This window comes from Limulus polyphemus, unplaced genomic scaffold (assembly GCF_000517525.1).
Source record: "Limulus polyphemus unplaced genomic scaffold, Limulus_polyphemus-2.1.2 Scaffold273, whole genome shotgun sequence".
In the NCBI taxonomy this organism is placed as follows: Eukaryota; Metazoa; Arthropoda; class Merostomata; order Xiphosura; family Limulidae; genus Limulus; species Limulus polyphemus.
The window spans coordinates 663,983-688,688 of NW_013665883.1; the positions used below are offsets into that span (position 1 = coordinate 663,983).

Genomic DNA, 24,706 nt, shown 5'->3' on the forward strand with positions numbered 1-24,706 from the left:
CATGTAAAGATTCCTCTCCTGTAATGGGAATCTATTATAGGCCATGGGAATAAACTTATGAAACCACCTCATTTGGGTAATGGGGGGGTAGTAATGGGAAAAAGAAAGATTCCAATGAAGGAACAAATGATTCCTACTACCTCGAAATGAGTTAGTACGATCTACCTAACACTTGAGGGCCCTAACAGGACATAACAAAAAAGTTCAGATTGGAGCAGTCATAAAGGTGCGGAATGTTTGGCAAACAGATTGAGTATCTTTCCCCTTTCCTAGCTTTCAGAGTCTTGGACAGAAAGAACCTATTAGGGTAAAACAGGACAAATGTGGAATGATGAAGAGTTAGAAGCACAGGAATTGCAAACAACTTCAACCAATGACATCCACAAACCAATAACTATAAATAATACAATTTAAGAGAAAAGTGAAAGAAATAACACAAAACTAAGGACTCAAAAGGAGGATGAGACAAAGCATGTAAAACAACTGTAAAATCCGAATTTGGTAATTGAAAAGGTCATTTGGGTCAAACAATACAAAGGGTTTTGAGTAGAACTGATAGTACTGAGGATTCAAAAAACCTTCTGATAATTGGAATACCTAAAAATATTGGATAAGAATGCAGTATATAAAGCAACTGTAAGTGAAGCAAGACCCCTCTCAAATACCCAAGTCATAAAACAGGATATGGTAGATATTTTAGGATGAAGAAGGTTGAAATTCCTTTTAAAACACCACTGATGATAAGTATTCCATTTCCGTTGATAAATGGCTATGGTTGGCCTATGGAGAGATTTAGTTAAATACACAGAAACTGTAAAAGTTAAACCCTGATGTTGAGGATGAGGTATTAGAGACCAAAACTGAGATAAATCCATTGAAAAACCTTGTGATGTATCATCCATTCTGTTGGAAGAATCTGGTTGGATTGAGACAAGTGATCTGCAATTAAATTGATCACTCCTGAAACACGACAGATACAATAGGAATGAGCCCAGTAGAGAACATCCAAGGTACAAAAACAAGGTATCGAGAATGTGTGCTTCTCTGACTAGAAATCTGAGATACCACCATGGAATTTTCGGAATGTAACATGACAAATTTTTTCCCTTCAAGAGACACAGATCTTGTACCATTGCCTGGTGTATTGCAAGGCGTTTGAGAGGGTAGACTTGATTTCCATCCAAATATACTGAAACTCCTGACCTTGAAGATAAGCTCCCCATCCCTGAAGAGATGTATCTGGGAACAGATGGATCTCGGGACAAGGTGGTGGAATGGTACCCCAATAGTTGTGTTGTTCAAATCCAACCACCATCTGCAATTGACGATGTTGCTCCTGAGTAATGAGACAAGACGATCTAAAGGATCAGAAAACACGATTCTTTAATCGTGCAGTGATCACTGAACGGACCTCGTACAAGTTCATCCCAAAGAAATGAGAGGCTCGAGGGATGCCCACATCCCCAATAGAGAGAGAACCCTCTGTGTAGTTAAGAGAAGGAGACATAAGTAAAAGCTTGAGGGATCTTTCCATGGTTTGAAGCCTGATAGTGGTTGGTTGAACATGACTTACGAGATGGATGATATATTGCATTGGTGACAAAATAGATTTCTCCAGTCTGACACAGAAGCTTGCTTTTGTGTTTTCTGAAAGAAAAATCTGAAAGTGTCCTTCATCTATTTGACAGGAAGATACCAAAAGAATCCACTCCTCTATATGATGATGTAGCTACAGGTCCAAGAAATGTAGATGATGAGAAAAGGCTCAAACAACTCTGCAGAAGACATAAGGTGCTGATGCAAGACCAAAAGGTAGAGCCCTGAACTGCAGAACCTGACTATTGTGCATAAATCTGAGAAACCTCCGGGAAGATTCCGCTATGGGAATATGAAGATAAGCATTGGTAACATCGAACTTGGTCATCCATAGCCCTGGAGCAAAGTGCCATCGTAGGTTGAGAAAGGATTCGATAATAAATCGAAGAGGATCTGAAATTAGTTGAGTAGAGACAGATCGATAATTTGATACCAATCTCCTGTCTTCTTGAGCACCATAATTAAATGGGAATAAAATCCTGGAAGAACTGGATCAATCATCTACTACTGCACTTTTGACTAACAGCTCTCTTATCGCCTGGGAACTAAGCTCCACTCGTTGCGAATATGTTGGAGGTGACAAGGCAACAAGTTGTGCAGATAAAGGTGGAAGTGATGTAAATTGAGTGACCAATTCTGAATTCAGAACATGGAATACTCATAGATCCCTGGTGAAAGAATTTCATATGCCCAGAAAATGATGTAAATGTGGTCCTACTGCTCCCCTGCCCACAGGATAGATACTGACGCTGTTGTCGATGGTTCGTCCGAGCTGAAAATCCTCGAGAATACAGACGGACTCTAGTATGGGAACCAAAGGAGAGGGTCGAGAACACTAAGAGCTGACATTCCTGATTTAGCACCAATGACGATAAAGAAGAATGTAAACAAACTGAATCAAATCTTGATTCTAACATCCCTGGAACTCTGGCAAACAACATGGGATGAGGAAAAAGGAGTATCCTGTAACTCTCTTTAGGGCAGAAGATGGTAAATGAACACTTTTTAAAACAGTCTCTACCCAATAAATCCCAACAACAAACCAGCCAGAAAACCATAACATGGGGGACAAAGCATAGATATCCCATAGAGTAACTGAGCAGCAAATCTCTCAGCATTAACAACAATATCAGGAAAAGGAGAAAAAACCAAGTAGTCACTTGCCATCCTTGTTGTCAAGAAGGAAGGATTAGAGTCAAATGCAATAGGAGAGTCCCCCAAAACCTCACAAACCCGAGAAACTATCTGACTAAGAATGACCTAGTAAAAGAAGGAGCCAGAAAAAAAACGAGTCTATATTCTCCCTAGCTGATTAGAATCATGTGTAAAAGTCACGTCAGAACCCCCCAGAGAGACACTCCCAGTCCAGAGGTGTAAGAGGAGAGGTCTGAATTGCCTCTATAATAGAAACGTTAACTCGAGAATTCTTACCCATTGGTACGTGTTCTTTTTTGTTTTTTAATTAAAGTAATTTATAAATATATGAAGCTATAACTATAGTAATAAAAACCGAGTTCATAGTTGCAATGTAAACTGTGAAAAAACACAACACTCCTGTTTATAGAAACCCGTACCGAATGCTTTGTCAAGAAAAAGTGATAACATTATCTGAATGAGGTGCTTATATACAGTATCTAGATAGAGGGTGCATTGAAGATGGTGGAGAAATTAGCAAATTAGAATTTGCCAAGGCATTCGAATGTGGTATAAAAGACTGAAGCAAGCATTTTTAATGCTTAGATAGGCAAAGAGTAGAAACCCTGGAGATATAGAAATAGCTGTAGTATCAGCAGAGGTATGTTTTGGAATTAATGTGTCTCATGGATCTACAATATATCATAAACCCATTTACTTGAATAATAAAATTTAAAAAATATTAAAATCTGAGTAAGTAAACTCTATAACCTAAAAGAAGTTTCAAAAATGGAAAGTATACATTCTCATACTTCAATGAAGATTTCTGTACAATTGTTTAGCACATCTTAGCTGTGGTATAAAATATAAAATGTATCAAAGGAAAATAAGCGTCTTTGACAAAGGAGTGCTCAAAATGACTGAGATTGTAACTGGGGGACTTTAAAAAGGAAAAATAGATATGATTAAAAAAGATATTTAAATTTTCCACATTTTATTGAACCTGAACTTTAGGATCAAGTCGGTTATCTTTCTAAAAAGTAAATAATTTAAGAAATGGACATGAAGTTAGGGTAGATGTTTTCTAAAGTAGCAGTTACACTTTTACATTAAATGTTTAAATATTGAGAATTATACACATTTTGAGCATTGAAGTAAATTTGTTGAAAAAAAGAAAGTGAAGAAATTACTAGTGAAAAGTATTTTTAATTCTAAACATTTCACTCCAACATTATATTGGTTGCTGTTGTCACGACTTTAAAATAATTTTATTATAACTTACTCTACCCTTTATAACTATATTTTCAAGCAAGTCATTTTACTCTTGATAAAAGTAACACGTGAAGAATATGTAGTGTTGATACTATTAACTTATTCTTCTGAATTATTTAGCAGGGAAACTGTTTAAAAACTAAAAATAAATAAATATGAAGCCCTATCTGTCATCCAATATTTATTTTAATATCGACAACACTGGAATTACTGATAAGCTACCTAAGAGTTTTCTGAACAGGATGATCTTAAATCTCCCTGAATTTATTTTATATAAACACTTTCTAATATACAATATTAAAATAATAAGTACATAAAAATATGTCTACTTAAATTATAATTTTTATCAACTTCACTAAGCCCTATTCACTGTTGTCCAAAAAATGAAATTCTGCTTACATGTAAAGTTTTTTCTGCACCACCTATATCTGCAAATTTAACAGATGACTCTAATAAGGGGATGTCTGAAAATATATAAAAAAATTAAAAGTCATAGAAATATCTATGTAAAAAAATTACAAGTAAATAAATATTTTCAAATTTATATGAGAAACAGTAAAAAAAGTTATATGATTCTACATTTTACATCATTAAATCACAAGCCAGAAGTTTTCTCATCTTCAATCAAAGTAAGTAAACTGAGTGTATAGGGTTAATTTATTTGTGAGTACATTCTTAACTATCAAACAATTTTGTTTTCTGTAAAAAGGTTTCTCTTAATAATATGTTTTATGAATCTCAGTGAATTAACTTTTACGACTATCTAATTCTATATTTTATGTTTTATTGATAAAGCTAATTTATTAGCATATTATTCAGTTCTAAAAGTACTAATAGGTACTTTAAATACTTGTAAATTAAATTAGGGATTCATTTGTTAAACTTCTATATTTCCATGTATAATTTTGGATAACAAATGGTGCTGTTAATCTCACTGTATAAGAATAAAATACTTACAATTTTAGTTACAAAACAAATTTTATTACTTGATTATATTTCTTAACAAGTTTGTGTATTTCAAAATAATAGTTTTACCATCTTGTATTTCAGTTACGTTTTATGCTTGTTCTGACATTAAACACAAATACACATTCATTTACCCAAAATTGTTTATTTTTTGTGAAAAAATTTAATTCCTGAGAGAAACTAGTATATCACCAACTGAAAATTACATTTTACTTATAAAACCTAGTTTCAACAGTGCAAACAATCATACACACCTCACAAAAAAGGTGACTGAAATATAATTGGCCAAACAAAAAAAGCTAGCATAACTAAATCTTAACTGCACATTTATTTACTATATCAATAAAAGAAGCAAACCTTTTAAATGGACTTCTTTGACTCATTAAGTTATAGCATTTGAAAAAATGTCAAATACTAGACTAGAATCTTCAATGTGAAAGTGTTATACATATGAAAATAGCTGTTGTATATTGATGTTATTTAAAAATTTGTAATACAATTACTTATGACTAAGCTTTATGTAAAAATTATCATCTTTCTACTATATAACATTGAAAAAACATAATTTTTACAATGTATTTATCATTTAGGAAGCCAACCAATATCTATAAAAACTTTTTCACCAACTTTTGGACAAAAAAGCAAATTCTGTTAAATGTTTCAGGAATATTCAGATTTTTTTTCTTTATGACTGTACTTCTAAAGATTCTTTTACCTTTTTTCTTGCCATCTTTTCTCTTCTCTGATGGAGTTTTCAAGTTATTTTCAGTCTTCAGTTTAGTTTGATTAGATTGCTTGAAAAAAATATGTGATATTCTTTTGTTAAAATTTAAAAGGGGTTGACAGTGAATTACTATCACTATTAAACAGCAGTAAAAAATGCAATATATTTCTTTTGTACTAGCAGAGACTTGCAAAATACTTGCAGTCAAATTAGTATCTTTATGGCAAAAGTACTTCTTCATATACAGGATTTGTAGAAAATACAAAAGAATTCTAATCACAGACACCGAAATCTATAAGTACACTTGTCTTAGCCCTAACATTAGTTAAGCCTTTATTAAATATGGCCTACATTCAATAGAGAGATGAATTAACACTATAACTTGTGTATGTTTTTTGCTTTAGATTAGTTCAAGCTAAGCTTTACCATACTTAATACTATCAATAAATAAACTTATAATAGTACTGGATGACCTAACATTATACCTTTCTAAAACTTTGACAAGCATTTAATATGTTGTTGTAAAAAATATCTACTACAGTTTATTTACATCTGCCTTTTGTTTACTTACACTGAAATGAAGTGCATGTGCATGCATATTTAGGCAGTAAGGTGCACATGCTTTTTAAAGACAAAAAAAAAAACTTAGTATTATTATAATAGATGGAAGGAATACAGACTGATGAGAAAGAATTATATATAACTGGACTTGGATAAGAGTTTTAGCCTTCTGGTAAGTATTCAACTTTTCTGAAGAGTAAAGGTTAACTTAAAAACTGTGGTAAAAAGTCTAGGAAAAAAACAGTAAGAATATTTTATAGAGAAATGTCATATTTATAAAACATTATTACTATCTTGTTCAATACTCATTTTCAGATATTAAATTTAACTTTTTGCTCTTTACGGTAGAGAAGCATTGATGCTGACCTGCTGGATATGTAAAAGAATCATGAAAATTATTTTCAGACTACAAAAAATGCTTGCTCGATTTCAGAGTTTCTGGCTAATGTAGTAAGCAATAAGTATTGTAGTATTCAGATTTTTGAGGATTATATACATTTGAAAGATAATTTCTATTCATTTTCAAGCAAAATTTATATACTCTTTCTTACACCTTTTTGTTTTGAAATTATTTCAAAATGAAACGATGTACCATTAACTTGGATTTGTTTTTGAAATATCACTAGATGATTTAATTGACAAAAGAAAAAGTTACTTGAAATAATACTGGTAAGAATGGATGTATAAATGATTCACTGGTGATTCAAAAAGACTAAAAGTTTTTCAGTCAGATAGCTAATATTCGTACTTATCTTTTTTTTTATCAGAATTCTGAATGCCATGGAATTTGTAACTGTAATAAACCGAGTGAAAAGTGTGAACTGGAGCCTAAGAAATGCTGGCTAACACACTAAGAGCAATGTTTGCAACTTTACACATCTATATTGATTTCTTTTTGCAAGTTACATTAATTCTATGTAAAAAATACTTAAAATATTTAACTGTGTATGGTGTTCACAAACCTGATGAGGCTTAACAATACAACGATATATATAAAACTAATTCAAAATGAAAAGGGGGCCAATATCTGAAAATTTTGTGCTTGGATTTTTCTTTCTTTTTTATGCCTACCACTGTATTTATCTGATTTGTCCATTATGGATTAGTTTTATCTTTAAGTTTTTTTTGCTTAACTTTTTGACAAACCCTCTTCACATTTTTTAAATTCCATAAACAATTGAATGCAAGAATTTTTTTAATTATTTAATAACTTTTTTGGTTCATATGTTGAAATAATTTTCTTTTGGTAAATTGGTGAACACTTAGTAGTTTTATTTTCTATTAAGATCCAGCAATAAAATTTAAGTCGCCAGCTGCTAACTATAAGGTGGTGAACATGGCATTTCAACAAAAAAGTGCAATAAAAAAGTTCAGAATTACAGCAACATATAAATTATGTAAACTTAAAGAGATTAGATACTTTAGTGTCAATAACATTATTGATGATTACATTACACTTGAAAAAATGCAATACTACTTACAAATTTGTTTAATTTAAAAAAGTTTAACTATACTAAGTATTTTTAACAGATTGTGCAAGTTAATTAAACCATCTACAAGTTAATAATATGTAATATTCAAAACAGCATCTTAAATGATTTTCAGTTATATTAATAAAATGTGAAAAGTAATTCAAGAAACAAATTAAAATTTATTTTGTATAATAGAATATAAAAAGTACTGAAAACATATATATATATCAGTTCTAGAAAATAATGTGTTATCTTAAAATATATTGTGACAAACTTCACGTGTTCATAGCTTTGTATATTCGTTTATCAGATACCTGTACAAACAATTAAAATATTCCTTTTTACTTAATAAAATGAATAATTTCCCCACTGGAATATTGTTTGATCTCTAAGAACACAAAACGTTTTTTATTTCTTACCTCTTTAATGGATGGTACAGCTTTGTTATTCCTACCATCATTGGTATTTCTTATTTGGCTTATGTTTTTGGAAGCAGGTGCAGAAGTTACAATAGTTTCCTTCACAGTTTTGGATACCTCAACAAAACTCTCAGATTTTAAGTTTTCTATTTGTTTTGCACTAGACTTTTTATATAAGTCTCGCATTGAAGTGTTTACCATATTGGTGTCCTGTAAATTAAAAATACTCTTATCAAGGTTACATCTTAAAAGGAAAAACTACACTGAAATCATGATGATTACTTCTTAGTATTAAAAAAAAACTTAAAATAATAGAATGAGCACACGTGAAAAAAGTCATGCAAAATCAGTGTTATGTTTAAAATAAATTCCATTCTATGTTTTAAACTGTAAAACTTCTCTTTCAGTAGTTCAAACCAATATAATTTAATCACATTTCCTTTTCTTCACAGGTTACAAAAATTACTCCTATGTTTATATCATTTACAAACAATAAAAGATATCTAATACAGGAGCTGAATACACTAATTTTTGGTTTAATTAAGTTCCTAATCCAACATATCATTTTCAAAACAATATATATGCCTATTTATCTCTACATATATATTTTCTTCTTCCTTAAGTTTAGTTCAACTTAAAACAGCATAACTTGAATATGATTTTCTGCTACCTACTTATTTCAGTACTTTTCATGATCTCTATCAGTTCATACTATTAAAAAATATTTAATTATTTCACCATAGTTTTATGCCAATAATACTTCAGGTATTTAAAATCTGTTGTTAGGGTCATAATGTTTATTTTGACACAGAATACTTTGCACTTTATCCTCCTGATACTATTAGTAGTGTTATATAGAAAAATGTCTAGCAAAAGAACCTGTATAACATTTTACTGATACTATATTTGGGTTTCCTGCATATATTTTTATTAGTATTAGTAGCACATAAATATGTCCGATATGTATATATGTTTTTTAATTTCATTTCCAAAAACCAGTGAAATAAATCTCGTTTGTGAACATGTCAGAACTCTGAAGACGAGTTGAAACTGAAAGTTGACCAATTTTTTCAGTTCAGAACGTACTGCTGAATTAAAACAACTAATTTTAGCACAGAAAGACAACTGTTCAAAATATTATATGACTTAAAAAAAAGCATCATTTCCTTGAAAATTATAAGCCTAAATTCTAATTTCTAAGTATACAAAGGTACTCTTCCCAATTTTTGACATGAAAATGTTCATAAGCATTATTGCTGTTTAGTTTGTCATTTTGTTAAATTTGATTAGAATAAATATAGCTACTAAAACCTTTTCGTAGAAGTTACATTTATTTTCATGCCACATCTTTTTGTTACCTGCATGCGGCATGAAAAAGGCAAACCATTTGGGGTTGATCAATATTTTCATAATTTTTACTTTTCTTCACTGAAATTGCATTTTGTAGTCAGAAGGAAAAATTCACAATTGATTTATAATTATGTGTATTATATCAAAATTTACCATGTCTGAAATTTACATGTCTGCAAACCATATAATATTATTTTCCGTGCAATAAAAACAAAGGCATGCTTTCTTCTGCTTAATATTAAACTATTTAAACTATAAATAGTATATACAGTCAAATATATATATATATATATATATGTATGTATGTATAAATACACATACTTCTATAGACTCAAGGTGCATTTTAATACATTATAATTTCTACCATCATACAACTGGTTTGTATCATGCTAAGCTCAGGTATAAGAATAGCATCAACAGTTAATATGTTCAAGTACAGAAATATGTTATATCTCCTTTTAATTTATATTAGGTTACAATTGACTCTTGAAATTATGAAAAATCTAAACTGTGCTCCAAAATAATTCTGATTTGACTGGAAAAACAAGAATTCACCAATAACAGAACAATAATGAATTTCTTACCAACTTTTAATCAAAAGTAATTTCAATAAGTGATACATCCTACAGAGCTAACCTACTTGTTGATTTTTGCATATATTTTTTATTTCATGAGTTATGTGAAACCATTAATATAATTTCTTCTAAGAAGACTGTCTGCTAGATTCAGTAAAATTCCTAGTGTTTTATTAATACTACCTACATGTGTAAAACCAAACATTAACACATTTGAAACTTTCCAGTGTTTTCATGACCTTTTAAAACATCAAGCCTTTCTTTTAACAGTGATGGATTACTTCACTATCCAACAGTACGTGCCATTTACTATTAAATACCACCTTAGTCTCTACTCCTCCATCTTATGAAAGTAAACATAACTCTATTGTGAAAAATACAGCAAATAAGTAATATGCAGATTTGGCATGGTTTTTGATTCACAAAAAATAATTTCATCAAAAAATATGCACCACCTTATGTATTCTTCTTCTTCTTAATAATAACAATAACTGTCATCATCATTATCATCTTAAATTCAAAATGAAACAACAAATCAACATACATATACAGTTGATTAATTTATTTCTTATTCATCATTTAGTAATTCCTCAAAAATAAACTTTATTCAATCTACAACTACTGACTGTATACACATACAGGAGTTATTGAGGTTTTAATCAGTATTTTCTATGCCTTCTCCATTCAATTAAATTCACCATGTTGGCTGTTGAATTTAACATAACAAATTCGTTCAGATTATTATAAAATGCTATAAAAATTACTGCTGTAGAATGTCTGCTGTCAATACTAGGAAGAGAAACCGTAAAAGTTACACCACCAAATTCAAATTGAAAGTTTCTCAGTATGCGAAAGAACACAGCAACAGAGATGCTGGTAATGTGTTTGAAGTGGATGAAAAATCTGTGCGAGTAGTGGAAGCAACAGCTAAGGTCAAAAGAAATACCAAAAACTAAATAAGCCATGAAGGGTGGATGTACAAAGTGGCCAACTTTGGAAGAAGATCTGAAGGCTTGGTTATATCACAGATTTATGAAACACTCTATGTGTTGAACAAGAACAACATAAACAAATATTCGGAATAGAAAATTGGTAATTTCAGTCTTAAAAACAACAATACTGTATTACCCGCACATGAGTATACCCCACAGTTAACATTTTTTAAAAATAATTTAACACATAGCCCTTGAGTTATTTGCATGAAAATATGGTACTTCTTTTTTTGAAAGAACAGGGTCAGAAAATTGATTTGTTATTTTTATGTTGTGATTACTGAAACACATGAAATATATTGCAACTTACAGTTAAAGCCCTAATAAATAATTGTCTCTTTTTGTTGCATACAGTATAAAAAAATTAAAATATTCTTAAAAGAATACATAAAGTCAAAAGAACAAATTTTATGTTGGTGTCTTTTTTGTGCATGTATTTTGAATTTGTTTTACTATGCTTTGCTGTTATGTTTGTCTTGTTTTGGAAAAAGCATCACCAGTCTATATCAGAACTCCACACATTTAGAAAGAGCTATCAAAAATAATTCTATCCTTTACATCAAAGTTTCTCACTTATTCGTTTTAGTCTGACATCCTGATGTGAGTAAAGGAAGAAACGTGGAAGTGGGAGGACAGGAAACAGGAATAGATTCAGGAGCTGTGGAGGAGGAAGGTTGTAATAAACAATTAGCAAGGGACAATAGGGAAGTAAGCAACTTGACTACATCAACATGGGATTTCAAAGAATCAGGATGGCCCCAAATATAGGGTCACACAAAAATGAAGTCGTCTTTAAGTCACCTGAAAGCAGCACATCTCTCCCCAACAAGTCCCGACAACAAAGCAGCCAAGTAATTAGGGAAAGGGCTGATGAAGAGAGCCTCACCAAAGTCGATCACAGAAAGGATCTGAGGTCCTATGAAAAATCGTCAGGAGAAGGTCTAAAGGCCTTGTACATAAAGTGCAAAGAGGAGTGGTAACACATGATGTTAGTAAGTGTATGACAAACCCTCAAAATTTGTACCTGTGAAAATGATACAGAAGCCTCAGAATTAAAACCCTATAGGGGTAACAGTAGATCTAATTGTTGGGAATCCAAATAAGGATTTCAAGAGTGAGGAAAGGCTGAGGGTGTTGGTCAGAAACTCGAAGGGGTCAAGGCATACTAAACTCCGAACTTAACTGTGATAAAAACTGCATGAGCCTCAATGTCAGTTGAAGTGGGAAACCCCAAATAGTTACAGTTATGGGTCTCACACCAAACGGAAGGAAATGCATCATAGGAAACAGGAGAAACATTAAAAATGTGATCAACCTGTGTAATTAATTGGATGAAATGACTAGAAGGTCGAACCTCTTCCAAAGGAACAGGACGTGGTCATGTGGCAAAAGAAGAAGCAGGAAAAAGGTTGTCTAAATCATCCTTGTCCTGAACATTCTCATCAGCCTGAAGAAGCACTGGTTGTTTTGAAGAAGTAAACTCCTGACAAACCAAGGCTTGTACTTCCTCAGCAAACAATGTTGATCCCAAGGACTGGGTAACAGAAGCTTGTGTGTCCCCAGTAACATCAGGAGCCATGGTGGTAATTACGGTAAACTGTAAATTCATAGTTCACAAGAATTTATGTAAAAATGGTAATTAAAGTCAGGAACACACCAGAATGCAAGAATGAGCAAAACAAACTTATTTAAAAAAAAAACAAATATGAATAAAGTCCAAAATAACAGAAAAAAAAATTATTGAAAACTGAAAGCAAGTGAGAAACATGTCTAACTTGTATTGTGCCAATCAAGAAAGTGAGGTTCATGTAAATAGTATTGAGGAAGCCAGCTGCTTTAGGAGAGTGTGTTGTGCTCCTATTGGTGAAGGGGTTGTTATATGCTATATGTATGATAAATGAGCAGTTCGACCTTATGGGGTATAATGGCTAGCATGCCAAGCAAGTAAATTTTCTTATCAATGCATTAGAGGGCAATGGAAGATCAAGAAATGCTATTGTGTGAGTGGAAATATGATTGGAATCAAATAATTATCATAATAAAATAAAGAAGTAATAATAAATACAGAACAAAAAAGTTGGACTAGAGTAAAAAGATTTTTATTACTTACTTCATAAGGAGAATAGTTTTCACTATCATCAGAAAAATTACAATTTTCTTCCTGATTTCCACTGCCACCTCTTTCATCATCCATGACTCCTGAAGATTTCTGTAGACTTTTAAGAGCTATGCATCAAAAAATGTGTTTTAGAGTGTGGAATGACACCAGTGTAAACTTAGAATGAGACACTGAAAGTAAAAACAAAACAGTCTACACATATTTTAAGACAAGAAAATGGTTAGTTATATCTACTTAATGCTACTTATTATCACTCTATAAAATTACTCACACATACAGTGAATGTCTGTTAATAACATTAGTAATATTTTTACCTTTATTTGGATTGATCCCTTATTTACTCATTCAATAATTTTACTTTTTAGGAAACACTATCAGAGAAAGAATAAAAGTAATAGTTTTTTTTAAAAGAAGAAGCAACTACTTTATTACTGTGTTGATCGAGAAGTCTTGTTATGATATTATAAAAAACACTTCACATACGTACATTGTATGTTGGTCATTAGAAATATTCTCACCAGATGCCTGATACAGGCACAAGTGAAGGTACAGTAAATTCCTAACATACAGTTCTATATCACATTGCAGTTTCCTAATGAAGTACAATTTTTTTTCTCATTCATAAACTACTCTCCAAATGTTTTTTTTAATTCACAACAAAATATGAGAAAAACAAAACTACAAAGACTAAATTCTGTTTGGTCCATGAGACACTCTTTACATGTTTATCTGACTTGGGTTTATTTCAGCTTTAATTAATCAATATTACTTTAGTTTAACATATAAAAAAATATGAATAATAGATTAACATCAATCCAACAAAAGTACATGTAGTAAAGTTAATAAAATGGTACATTGAAATTACTAATGTTTCAGAAGCTAACATTCTGCTTACCTGAAAATGTATTTTAGATAAATACTTACCTTTCTGCACCACCTCCCCACTTCTTTTGTTCCCCTTGTCAAGAATGAGCCTATGATCATGTGATAGCTCACAGGGATTACTGAGTATGGAGGCTGTTTTGCCTTCCTATTGGTGTAGGGCTACAGCATTACAATAATTATGTCATAGATTGATGCAATACATGTAGACACGTGTAGGGGTAGAACACTGTTTAAGTCTTTGTCATGTGCAGGAAATTTCAAGGCAGTTGTGCATGAGTTAATAGCTCTAAGTGATGCAGGGAGGTAAATATCATTTCTGAATTCCCTGATCCAAAATATGTAGGCAAAATGAATCAGAAGCAGAATGGATACAATGTGAAAAGAAAGAAGAGGGAGATAATGAAAGTAAATGAAAAAAACTAGCTAAAGAATCTGCCAAATTCAAGGATCTCACAAATCCATAAATTAATCAAAATGACCCTGCAGCAGCCCAGATGGAGAGCATGTCCAGAACTAAAGTCATTGAGCAGTTTGACTATAGTCACTTCACTTACTTTTGTGCTTGGCACCTCAATTGTGGTGAAAGGAACAAGTAAAAGTAGTGGAAATAGTGGTAACAGATACTAAATAAGTGAGAGCTGTAGACAGCAAAAACTTCAAAATGAAAATTGATCCTGATTAAAAGAATCAACTTAATGAGAGTAGCTGATAGCCAATACCTGAACTGAATAATAATAACCTCAGAATGAGACAAATCACAAATCATAGCATATAGGAATAAAAAAACATGAAAGACCACAAATAAGATCCCCCTAGATAAACTGCAGTTCCAGAACTTGTGAAGATAAATGTGTTGTAGATGACAACCCTGTTAAATGCACAGAAGTTGGTTCAATATTTAAATAATACATGTCTGAGAAAAAGTGAAGTAATATGAGCAGAAGCCTCCTTATGATTAGGACTAGCAGACAAATCATACTTTTAGCCAATGAAAGTGAATAGACCTGAGCAAAAGATAAGGGGAAAAGAAGGTGGGTGTCCCACAAATTGAATATCCACATGCATTTAAAATTCTACAATTACAACAACATAAAACATTAACAACACAAATACACTGGTCGATGAGAGATAATAACACATTCATAGGATCTCAATGCACATCAGAAGAAGACTGTGGGAAAAAAGCCTCAAAAGTTTGAAAATGTAGAAATCTCTGCATTAATAAAAGTGTTAATGTAAGAGTTAACGGTGAATTTTGAATTCTTGAACTGAGCAAACAAAGGCACAAAGTTTACAGTACAACTATCAACAAGAAAACTCTGGTTTATGTTGGGAAAGCAGGGCTTATGGTAGTTTTTTTCTGGTGCTTGTGACATGTCAGGTTGGAGAACTTTGGGTAAGGTGATGCACCTAATGCAATGCACCAAGGATATTCAGAACTACAAGTCATGAGGTAGTGACAGCTAGAATGACACAACAAGAAAATGCTTAAAATATTTCAGAGGTAAGTTGCCTGATTTTAATCTAGGGTTAACAAAGTTCTAAAAAGTAACAGTTCTTTAAAATTTAACATTTTCCCAATCTAAAAATGTATATCTCATAGATATTCACCTCTTTACACAGTTTAGCTACCTTCATTGTGCATCTGCCTATGAGATTTGCATGCCACTAGCCTTGAACTAACTCCCACCTAAATTTACAAGTTTAACATGAACTGTGATGGTGCATGATAATGTCATCATGTGACAAAAACTCTTTGCCAATAGGAGGGCAACACAACATCCATGCACAGTATCTCCCCCTATGCAATTGCACTCATGATAAATTCAGTCTTTGACAAGGTAAGAAAAAAATGTGTACGGAAGTGGGAAGGACAGGTGGGAGGTGAGTAATTATTGGAAATACATTTTCAGATTAGGAAAATGTTAACTTTAGAGACAATTACTCAGATATGAACACAGAAATTCTAGAATCCCATGCTGAAGAGGAGGAGGGGCTGGTGCAAAATTTTAAAACCTAGATGAATTCCGTTCAGAAAGTGTACAAATGTAAAGCCCATGGAGTATAACACCCGATGACATGGGCTCTATAAGGGCACGCCTGTGGGAGTCCACATCTTGTCTCGACCAGGGTCTTTGCCTGGTAAAAAAGAAGGGAGAGGCAAAAGAGCCTGAAGTGTTGCCAGGATGAGCAGAATGTGATGGTGACCAACTGAACACCTGCACACAAGCACTTGGTGAGTCAATATCTGTAAGTGTGATTATAGCACAATCAGACCATACAATATGTGCTTGTCTTAACTCCACTGAACAGACTCTGGCTGTAGGAGGAGGTTACATTAGTTATGTGATATGCTTGTGAGGGGTGGCCCGTACTACACTGACAGTGTCACCACTGTCCCCCTTCTCACAATACTGCACAAAGCCCAACCAGTGAAGATTCTACATGGTTCACCACCCCAACAGCTAGGAATTGGTAAGTAGCAAGTGTATCTTGTGCTCCATTCGAAGAAAAGGGTGGAATTCACGTTGGGTAGATGCGGAGAAGTGACAAGATTCCCATCAAACCATCACCCAGAAAGATCTTTTACTGAAGGAAGTGCAAAGAATGACCATATGGTAGTAAAGAAAAAGTGTAAAATGGTTGACAAAGCTGCCTGATAATCAATAATGGTGGAGACTGGCACTCCAATTAGCCAAGTGAGAAAGGTGAGCCATAATAAAATGGCCAGGTAGAAGGGAGTGGCAGATGGACTAACGAAAAACAACCCACCACTGCCATTGATTGACAGAAAAAGTTTAAGGTAGACTGGAACAGGATAAGAAGGATGCATGAATGGAGAGTCCAATCCTGAGGGCAATGGACAAATCCCACATGCAAAGATGAAGGGGCAACACCAATGAGTTAAAAATGATAAAAGGTCAGATCAAGAGAGAGAGGGGGATGGTGGTAGTGGAAGAGAGGGCTGGAACATCACTTGACAAAGCAGAGGGAACTATGTATGAGTAGGCCAAAGAAGTGTCACAAATAGGACCAGACAAGGAGTGTCATATATCAATATGAGGACACTAGGGAGGTGATGAAGAGGAGGAGAGACAAGAACAAAAAGGCAAAATGAGATACAGCTGAGAGCAAGAACTGCCAGAGCCGAAGAATGAGAAACAGGAGACCAGAAGAAAGGAATTGTGGTGCAAAGAAAAATGCTGAATGGACTGAGAAGGGGTGTGTAGAACTAAGAGAAAACCTAATGAAAAACCTGAAGATGGATAGATCACACCAAGGGTAAAATTTTGTTTGGCCTGTTACTAGATTCAGAGCCTCCAGTAAATGTAATATAAAAAAATTTACTTGATGGGAAATAATCCAAACAGCAAGTCCAGACCTCAGAAGCAGAGAGTCCTGCAACAGATACCATCCTGAAAAGACTGGAATTGTTGGAGTGGGGAACATGCCCAATGAACAGCGAGAAGTTCGAGTATGTAGATGTAGAGTGAATGTCCCTTGAGAGTTCACATGCATGAAGCCATGTACACAGTTAGAGATGCACCTCACTCCAACTGAGAAGCATGGTCATGTGGGTGGCAAGGGGGTACCAACCATGGTATTGGTACAGTTTGATTTTTTTACTACAAATGTATTGTAATGTTTACTAAAAGCTTGAAAAATGTCATGAAAATACACAAAACAAGTTAAAAGTTGTTAATAGTTATAGTACGGAAACTGATAGTCACTGTAATGTGATCATTGTAATCCACCGAGACAATAGGGAAAGAGTTAAACTTGAACAAAATTCAAGTGTTGGATACTTTTGCAAATCTCACATTATTGAATAATAAATTTAAAACATATCCATTTTAGGCAATGCTGAGGAAAAGAATGAAATTATCATGAGTGTAAGTGCATAGGGGAAGTTACTGTGGCATAGAAGTTGTATCATCCTCCTACTGGTAGAGGTATTTTGTAGCATAATGATGTCATCATGAATTTAGGTGGGAGTTAGCTCAAGGCTAGTAGCATGCAAATATCATAGCCAGATGCCTGAGGAAAATAGCATTTCTGTGTCTGAATTCAATTTGTTTATTGTCATTATCACATTAAAATGATTCTAAATACCTTTTGATACTTCCAATCTGAATGCATTTCTTTTTTTTCTCCTATACTCTGGATACACTTGTTGAAGTTCATCTGCAACAAATTCAACATCAACTGGTGTTTTGTGTGTCTTATTTTCAAGAAACTAGAAAAAAGCAAAATAAGGAAGTTTTAGCCATTTTGAAAGTAACAAATATATCTTATAAACCATAAAGTTTTACTTGTATATTTTTAATATTATCTTAACCATTGTCACTCTTCTAGATTACTAGTTGACACAGGTTATCAGTCACAAAATAACACAACTAATACTGATTAAGACAGGTTGTTAATAAAAGTTACTGTTCACAATAGAAGTCTTCAAATAGATATAAAATAAGCTTTTTTTATGTATGTGAAATGTTATTGCACTGATAAATATTAATGCAACATTTAAAATGTACAATAAAATTTTATTTCTTTCCAAAACTGTGCATTATCATCAAATAACCCTTCATCTCTATTTAACAAAAAAATTATTCATTTTACTGAACAAAATTTAATATTTTAACTTTTTTCAACAAATTCAGCAGAAATTTTAATAGTATATTTATTCTTATTGTTCAAATAAAAAAACCATTGAGGAATATACTTTGCAACATACTGAGATGAGATGCCGAAACTGGATACAATAGGTCAAAAACTATTGTTAAGATTATGAATCTTAGGTAAAGCATAAAGACAGGGTAGAAAAAATTGGAAGGAATCAGACTTTTTTTTGTTGTTGTTCTGGTGTCAAAGTTATACATTGGTCAACATCTGTTTTTTATAAAGTTGTGAAATTTTGTTATAGGATCCCTTCTAAAGGAAACTTACAAACCATCATTTAGCAACTGATCTACACTAGAAATGCAATCCCATTTGTTCAACACCACTGTACTTCCTCCTTTGTCATCTTGTGTAACAACAATATTATTGTTATTCTTTAAGAACTGTAAAGCTATTTTTTCTTCTTTCATCAAATTACTATTCATTTTAATATTTTGATTCAACATTATATCTTGGTATTGATATCTAACAATAGTTTTAATTTTACTATCTTTGTTCAACATTAGATTCAATACTAGTTACCACATCTTTAATAGGTAGAATATATGGAGTTACTGCATTAATTGCATGTTTGTAAGGTTGACATAAGACTTATTAGTAGCTTTTGGGTTGCATACTGGTAGTACTTCAGAAGTTTCCTTTTTCTTATGTGTAAATAAAGATTTAAACTTAATATCCAATTGCTTACTATACTGTTCTTTTCCTTTTCACTTTTGCTCCAACAATAATTCTCATACCAAAGACTGCTGAAATCTTCCTGAAATTCAGGATCTTCTCTAACATATTGGAGATGACTTCTATAGACAGTAGTTTCTAGTTTGGAGATTTCACTTCTTTTCTTTTGTATCTTGATCTTTAATAATTTTAGTTTAGTTTTTTTCCAGGAGATAACTTTTACATCTTTCTTTTTGATTACACATGATATTGATGAATTTTGGTATTACCAAATTGTTTCTGCATGTAACTAAAACTTTTAGTTGCCTTAACTTGCATTGTAACTTACCGTATTTTTCGGTGAATAAGACGCACTTTTTTTACCCAAAATTTGATGTCAAAATCTGCTTGCGTCCTATATACCGAAGGTATGAATAATATATATGTATATATATATACGATATACACAAGCCATGTGTAAATATATTTAAATAGGCATGCACAGCTTAGTTCAATTGAATGTGTTATTTATAACAATAGTTGTTGTTTTTTTCTTTTAAAAACATAACTATTTATAATGCTCCCTAAATAATAAAAAAAAGTGTATAAGACGCAAGCAGATTTTGACATCAAATTTAGGGGTAAAAAAAAGTGCGTCTTATACACCGAAAAATACGGTACATATAAAAACGAAAAAATAAGTTTTTAATTTTTATAATTTTTTTTATTATTAATTTAAATAGTTAAATGCGTAATTGTATAAATACCTGTTTTGGTTATTCAAGTATGCTCTTTCAATTTCCATAATACATTTTTTTTTAAATATAAAACCCAAAGATTGAAATAAAAATGGGAATTTCATCTGTCGAATTCAGGCGTGCTTTGGTGGGCTATTTCTACTAGCAGATTGTCGAATGAACTCAACGACCCCGAAAACTTGTGTATAGACACCGAAGAGGAGGTTCTAGGCCTATTAATAGTTTTAGTTTCCGAGATATGATGTATTATTCTGAAAAAGCTCGCCATTTTGAAAAAATGGCTATCACAAGCAAAATCTGGCATGGCACTATATCTGAATTTACATTCTTTGTACATGTTTACGAAGTTTATTGCAAAGTACACAATTTTTCCCTTATCAGCTAGATTAATCATTGTGTTTGGTTGGATGGAAGTATATCTCGAGACTGTGATTGCGTCTGCGCAAGTATGCGTACTGTATCGTCTGTTTGTATGTTTATTTATATCGCTATTTCAAACTTAAAGAAACTCAGTAGAGTTATCAAACACAGAATATTCCCATCATTTCTTGATCGGATCTGTTGTTTTTTGTGGGTTTACCTATATCATAATTGTCGGAAAAAAGGTTTTACCTGAAAATACCACAGTAACTCATTTGGGCGACTGTCGGTGTCCAAAAGAAAAAGTATGAAGCACTACATAATTTTGAAATTTTTTAATTTCCGATTAAAGGTGTGGTAAACATATAGTATCTTCCCCTTACTATCAAATCTTGTATGTTCAAAATAGATGCTTAAACAACGATGTATGGCAACAAGTGTATACAAAAACGTCATTTTTTTTAACTATAAGCATTTAGACATCACTTAGTTCTCCCTTTAAATATACCATAAACATATGTAAATATTTGTTTTTTATAGATAAAATGTTAAATATATTTCCCGATAATAAAAAAGGTTAAGTGGATATTGACCTAAGATATTGTCTCTTTCATGCAGACGTTCACGAAAAAGAAGTGACAGAAATAAGCAAAATTGCGAAGCATTTAGCTGTTGTTATAGAAATATAACGAATAATGATGGAGAAACACTAAAGAAACTAGGCGTCTGAGCTTAGACGCTCACATCTCAACCTACGCTAAGCACGATTAGAAAGTGCGAAACGTACTAACAAGCATATAATAATGTTGTTTTTACTTACTAATAGATAGGCAAATTGGATTGTTATAGGCATGTTTGATTAAACCAACTATCTCAAATCTAGAACATTCTAATTTCGCCTCTGTAGATGAATAGCTACAGTTACATGTTCAATCATTTACAGAATAGATTTGCTTTCACCAAGGCCCGGCATGGTCAGATGGTTAGGGCACTCGACTCGGAGGGTCGCGGGTTCGAAGCCTCGTCACACCAAACATGCTCGCCCTTTCAGCCGTGGAGGCGTTATAATGTGACGGTCAATCCCACTATTCGTTGATAAAAGAGTTGGCGGTGAGTGGTGATGACTAGTTGCCTTCCCTCTAGTCTTACACTGCTAAATTAGGGACGGCTAGCGCAGATAGCCCTCGTGTAGCTTTGCGCGAAATTCCAAAAAACAAACAAACTTCTTGTGCAGCGCTTATTTCGTTGGTTTATAATACTAAAGCCCTGGTATAGGCCGAAACGTTACTTAAAAAATAATTTTCTTAATGTGTTTCAGAGCAACTGTTCTGCATTTCTATAATTTTTAATTGCTATCAATTACTTAATATACATTTTCAGTTAATATTTGTTTATTCTATATTGATTTTTGTTTGTTTGATTGAACTTGACTATTAATAATAAGCTTACAGTACAGGGCCGCTAAATGTCTAAAAGCTAGAGGGTTGGGCGTAGCCATGTGGTTATCGTGCCCGAACTGCCCCGTTGCCGCAAAAACCTGCTCTGTACTTTTGGGTCGTGGGTGCGCTATAAATCTCGCTAATCAGCCAGATAAGAGTACCCCAGACGTTGGGCGGCGAATGCTGTTGACTAGTTACCTTTCCTTTGGTCTATAGTCCATCAATTCAAAAATTGGGATGGCTATGCGCAGGTAGCCCTTTGTGCGAGTTTGCGCGAACATTTTGAAACAAAGTGCTAAAAAGTATCTGAATATAAAAGGCTAAACACTAGAACACACTTTCTTTATTCACTAAAATTTATCTGACTTTTTTGAATTAAACATTAAATATTAATTTTGAATCATCTACCCGTACAGAGTCAAACACTGTCCGAATTAGTGTAACTTTCTCAAAGAGGACCAACGCTTACGGCCCGGCATGGCCAGGTGGTTAAGGCATGCGACTCCCAATCTGAGGGTCGCGGGTTCGAATCCCTCTCCCACCAAACATGCTCGTCCTTTCAGCCGTGGGGGCGTTATAATGTGACGGTCAATCCCACTATTCGTTGGTAAAAGAGTAGCCCAAGAGTTGGCAGTGAGTGGTGATGACTAACTGCCTTCCCTCTAGTCTTACACTGCTAAATTAGGGACGGCTAGCGCAGATAGCCCTTGTGTAGCTTTGCGCGAAATTCAAAAACAAACCAACGCTTAGCGTGTCACACTATGAATCTTAGGTTCTGTGATACTTGTCACGTTACTGCCAAAAGAACAAAACAAAGCGTTCTCCGCACTTTGGGGCCGTGTGCGCGTTATAAGAATGATGGTCAAATTTCACTACTCTGTCTGACGTGAGTTGGCGGTGGGTGATATTAAATAACTGCCCCCCATCTAGTCTATCACTTCAAAATTAGGGACAGATATCGCGAATACTCCTCAAATAGCTTACGCGAAATTCAATGAACAAATGCGTTCTCCACAGCTTGTATTAGGCCTAGTGCAATTTTTACTTCGAGAATTTGATTATCAAAACAGTACTTCAATGTTGAGTAGCAATCATGATTGAAAAAAGAAAATACACAAAAAATGATATTTTTTAAAGAATATGCAAAATATCAAACGGCACGGTACTGTCTTACAGTGTGATAATGAAAATAAAGGCCAGTACATGCTCTTGATAACAATATTCATTGAGAAATCTGACTTTTTAACTGATTTTAATATAAAAAGGTATTGGAATTAAACTAACACTTGGGAGGATACTTAATGCTTAGTTGACAATTATAAACTGGGTACTTAGTGGTAAAATTAAGAAATATTGAAAGACGTAGGTTGATATTACAATAGGAACAAGATAGTACTCAATTACTATAGTGACTGTAGCATGATGAAATCGAGAGAACAATCGGAAAACATTTATTTTCGATTATTTTAGAAACTCTAAGCATGGTCAGAAGTTCTAATGCGGGACAAAACTGAAACCGAAACCTCGTGTGTGCGTATCAATTTGCTGTGGCATTGCTACAAAAGATCCAGTCAGCATATGGCTTTTTAACCATATCTGAACCAAGTGCTTACGGGTTCTTTTGATGCTATACGAAGTTCAACCACTTTGAGACATAACCTACAGCGCATAAACGCGTTTTGCACTTTGGGGTCGTAGGTTCACTATGGGAGTATAGCCAAATCCCACAATTTGATCAGACAAGAGCATCCCAAGACTTACTTCTGAAGAACTTGCTGCAAATAAGAGAGCATAGCATTATATACAAGATTCTGTAAGGTCATCCCTCTCATTGCACACCGCTACCTATGTTACTGACGGTTATTCCGAAAGCAAAACAAGGTATAACCTGACCTATCAGTTCAAAAATTAGGGATAGCTATTCACAGATAGCCTTTATGGAGCTTCGCACGAAATTCTGAAATAAATAAACTTTAACTCGCATGCGAAATTAAATGGATGGTGACTTGGTATACTGCAGTATCCCGGGGGAGAGGGGTTGGCTTCTAAACATTCTGCGTGGACTACATTCGGCGTTAGTGCACGTGTCGATTCTTCTAGATACTCTAGCTATGAAAGTTAACTACAACGTGTAGACCTGAACTGTGATACAACGCACGTTTTCTCTCTCTTATGTTCAAATAACCACATCTTTCTCAAAAGTAGTTGATAAACTGATGTTCTCTATACTAATGAGACGTAATCATTTAGCATCAAATAGATGTTACCATTAGTATGTAAATTGTATATGTTTTGTGTTCTTTTATTAATATATATATTTGGTTCTGCATTTATACTTTTTTTCTTGTCGTTAAAAACATGGGGAAAATAATGTTATTATTAAAAACATATTATTGTTATTCAATATTTTTTCTTGCACTTCTAAGCTTTAACCTCAGATTTTCCACTATTAATTTCTTCTTGGCTTAAGTGAAAGAAGGCTTAATGATACCGTTTTTCACTCAACGAAAAAACAACCCGTCTCTATTTCCTATAAACCCCTTGCTTGTTCTTAAGTGGTAGAACCATCATCGATCGCTTGAGGCGCGAGCAGCAGACGACACCACACGCGTCTGTAGAGCACGCTCTGCCTCGCTATGGAGAGCCCACGCGCAAGAAGGTCTGATCGGCCATCATTTTCTTCTGATCAGGCTGTAGAAGTGGATGTTTTGTCTCTTCAGCTCAGTCAGTCATCTAAAGGTGAGTAAAAA

At 33.3% G+C, this 24,706-nt stretch overlaps 1 protein-coding gene across 1 annotated transcript in view; it reads right to left on the reverse strand.

Annotated features, from left to right (window-relative positions):
• The window catches only part of LOC106456934 (nuclear valosin-containing protein-like), a 95,748-nt gene that overhangs the window by 61,281 nt on the left and 9,761 nt on the right, over positions 1–24,706 (reverse strand). Inside the window, exons 2-6 of the mRNA XM_022382739.1 lie at positions 18,179–18,302; positions 13,172–13,287; positions 8,145–8,354; positions 5,684–5,762; positions 4,402–4,466 (exon numbers count right to left, since the gene is read on the reverse strand). Of these exons, the coding sequence (XP_022238447.1) occupies positions 4,402–4,466; positions 5,684–5,762; positions 8,145–8,354; positions 13,172–13,287; positions 18,179–18,302 (594 nt within the window). The remainder of the gene's footprint in view (positions 1–4,401; positions 4,467–5,683; positions 5,763–8,144; positions 8,355–13,171; positions 13,288–18,178; positions 18,303–24,706) is intronic.